This window comes from Corylus avellana, chromosome 7 (genome assembly GCF_965113065.1).
Source record: "Corylus avellana chromosome 7, dhCorAvel1.hap1.2, whole genome shotgun sequence".
Classification (NCBI taxonomy): Eukaryota; Viridiplantae; Streptophyta; class Magnoliopsida; order Fagales; family Betulaceae; genus Corylus; species Corylus avellana.
This window is the reverse complement of record NC_142496.1, coordinates 13405825-13409227: the sequence shown is the minus strand read 5'-3', so window position 1 is coordinate 13409227 and position 3403 is coordinate 13405825. Positions and strand designations below refer to the sequence as shown.

Genomic DNA, 3403 nt, shown 5'->3' with positions numbered 1-3403 from the left:
AATTTAGGTCCCACAAATCCGAGATCCGATAATCCACATACCTCCAGTGTATCTTGAAAAGCTTGCATAAGGTTGTTTTGTCGTAGTTGGCCCCCCATTTTTTCTGTTGCTGTCAATACTTCGTTGAAATCGCCTATGCATACCCAAGGGTCCGGTCCCATAAGGGCCAGCCGTTTCAAGAGACACCATGCTTCTTGTCTTTTTGTAGCATCCGGTTGACCATAAAAACCAGTGAATTTCCAATCAACCTCTAATGCCCGGTTATAAACTACTGCGTTTATATGTCTCCGACAGTAATTTTGAATCTCCACATCACATCCTTCTTCCCACAAAAGTGCCAATCCTCCGCTTCGTCCCACACTGTCGACCACGAACATATTCTCAAACCCCAATTTCGTTCGAATCACCTCCATTTTGCTTTTGTATAATTTGGTTTCCATTATAAAAACCAAATTGGGTTTCTTTTCTTTCACCATCCGGCGAAGTTCATGAACTGTCCGGAGGTTCCCAAGCTCCCGGCAGTTCCAACTTATGACGATCATTGCGGTCGGCGGGGTTGGTTTCCAGCCTCCGCCAATCCCGAACCAGTGTTTGAATTAATCTCCTCCCGACTCTGCATTGATAATGTTTCATCCCCATCACCGCCTATTTTTTTCTTCCTGTAAATTTTTCCATCAATCAGGTTGGAGTCCTCTTCTCTGTCTTTTCTTTTTGCTGTTGTACTGCCCATTAGGGCCCCCCTGATGGACTTCTCAACATCAGCTAGGATTGGGCCTGAATATGGGCCCCCAGGACTATTAAAAACCATCGTTTGTTGATGTATTAAATCTCTTTCAATCCCCTGCCCGACAAGCCATGCTCCAGCTGGAGATTTGGAATATTTTCCATTTGATTTTCCAGCTGATGCTCCCTCCAATACTCCCCCATTATTCTTTCCATTTACTGATTGAGTACGCTCCTCATTAATGTTTGTTGACTGTTTTTCAAAACGGTCCTTCAAGATTTCAACAAAACCCCCCATTATTGTCCTGCCGAGATGCCGTTGAGATATTGTCATAATTGTCCCCAAAACTTCTGCCTGAATTATCATCTTTTCCGTTTTTATCTTGAGTTTGTCTCCTTCCCCGAAATACCTCTCCGCCATGCTCTTCCCCTCCGACTTCCCTCGATCTCCTTTTCCAGGCATAACCCCCTTGTCTTGATGACCATCACTTTGTTTCCATCCCCTTGGTGCAGGTTGGGCAGTCTTGGAAGAATCCGGATAGCCTGCTTGTTTTTCTAGTCGTCTGGTTGAGGAATTGGCTCTCATCCATGGACCAAATTGAAGGGTTTCCTGGTTTCGCATCATGCTTCTTTTCAGACAAACTACTCCACAGTGAAAACAGAATTTTGGTATTCGTTCATATTTGAAACCAATCAACGTTGTCTTTCCATCGAACTTCAACATACGTCCCCGAAAGAGTGGCGTGTAAAGATCGATCAAGATCTTAACTCGTAAAAACTCCCCCTAGCCAATTCCATCCTTATCTGTGTCCACCTCTTCCACCTTCCCAATCGCTGCTCCAAGTTTAAGACCAACCTCTCGTCCCATACAAGCCAGGGGTAAGTTCATCATCCGCACTCAGAAGGAAGCCTTATCAAATTTGAAATCTGCCGGTGAAGTGCTGCCATCGAAGTCTTCCACCAAAAACAGATTATTCTCAAACACCCAAGGTCTCCCTTCCAATACACGCACTTTATCCCTGGCCAGTTCAAACTCAATGAGAAAGAGGTTGTCGCCCAGAATTTTGAAAGCGAAAGACCCCTTCAATCTCCACCAACGTATAAGCGTGGCTTTGATTGTTTCCTTGCTTACAATCCTATCTGATAGTAGTTTACCCACCACACAGGGTTGACCTCGCTTAACTGTATCCTTCACTTCGATCGTCAGGATCTCTAACTCGCCAACTTCCTCATCCGCAAGAGAAAAATTTGCCTATAGGTTGGACAATTCTTCCGCCATTGTTACGATTTGATCACACATTACTCTCAATAACCAGCAAAAGTTACAAGACACAGATACTTCTCATCTAGATCGCAATCGCTAGAGAGAAAAACCTCATAAGAGCGCTTTTTTCCCTTTGTGTCAAGAGCTCTTACCCAAATTTCTTTTAAATCAGTTTAGGAGAAATTTTATTCAACCTACCTTAATAAGTGACAAGTATCATTTAATATCTTTAGATTTTTCAAAAATTAATGTTAGGTTCTTAGGTTAATACAATAACAATAAATAGCTATTAAGAATATTAAAGAAAACATATGAGATATGATACTTAACACTTATCGAAATTAGTAGGAAAAAATTTCCTTCAAACTAGTTTGGAAGACATTTCGGTCCTTTAATTTTTTAACAAATTAACACTAAAACTTAATTCAATGGCTCATTAATTTGTTCAAATTATCTATGTATAAGAATGAAGGTAAGATACAACGGTGTGGTCTTTAAGGGATAACTTTATTGGCGGGATATTACGCCTTATGAAGTTGATGTAATTTGTTCGAATCTTCATCTTCTATTTGTTGACGAATAATTTCACATTGCATGTGGACAAGACCTTGGGCAGATTTATAAGAAATTAACAACCATCTTCTATAGATCCGGTTTTATGTGATGAGTTAGGCTCATGAATTTCTTCATGGTATCAGAGCCTACTACAGGACGAATGAGGCTCGCACTACTTACCCCGTTACAAGGACCAGAAAAAATGTTGGCCTGCACGTGAGGGAGGGTGTTGAGAAATAATCTCACATTACCTATGAACAAGACCTTGAACATGTTAAGGAATGTGCAACCATTTTCTATAGAACCGGCATTACGAGATGAGTTAAGCTTATAAATTTCTTCACTATTTTCCTCTGCTTGTGCCTTTGGAGAGATGCTTGGTGCAAACATTAAAAAACAAAAAACCAAAAATTGATGTCACTATGGCTAATTAATCAACAATGACTTTTCAACCGTGAGGAGTATATCAGGAGATGAAAGAGTGGTTCATATTCCAGCAAAGAATACACGCTCATTTAGAGATGAAGTCAATGTGATATTGTAATAGCTGAAGGGCTGAAGGCACCGTTGAATATTTCTTCTTAGGCTATCAACACATGTATTAGAGATAAGATAAGATTATAGAGACTTGTTGGAGTGGCCACAGAAATGATCCAATATTTTATGTTAGTAAATATGATTTCTAGAAGGCTTATTATTTACATCAAACTGATGGTGATACGATGATACCATAGCTAGGTATGAACCTTATTCAAAATGTTTGAAGCTAGTGACGAAAAATAGCTTTATTAGGTGGTGGCCCACCATCAAAATTATACATTTGAGTCAAGCCTAAAACTTTCTTGCTTTCGCACTATTAAA

At 40.2% G+C, this 3403-nt stretch overlaps 1 protein-coding gene across 1 annotated transcript in view; it reads right to left on the bottom strand.

The window, feature by feature from the left end:
• Positions 1 to 542, bottom strand: part of LOC148584489 (uncharacterized) — a 984-nt gene extending 442 nt beyond the window's left edge. Inside the window, exon 1 of the mRNA XM_088518476.1 lies at positions 1 to 542. This exon is cut by the window's left edge and continues 442 nt beyond it. Within this exon, the coding sequence (XP_088374602.1) occupies positions 1 to 542 (542 nt within the window).
• Positions 543 to 3403: the final 2861 nt, after the last annotated feature.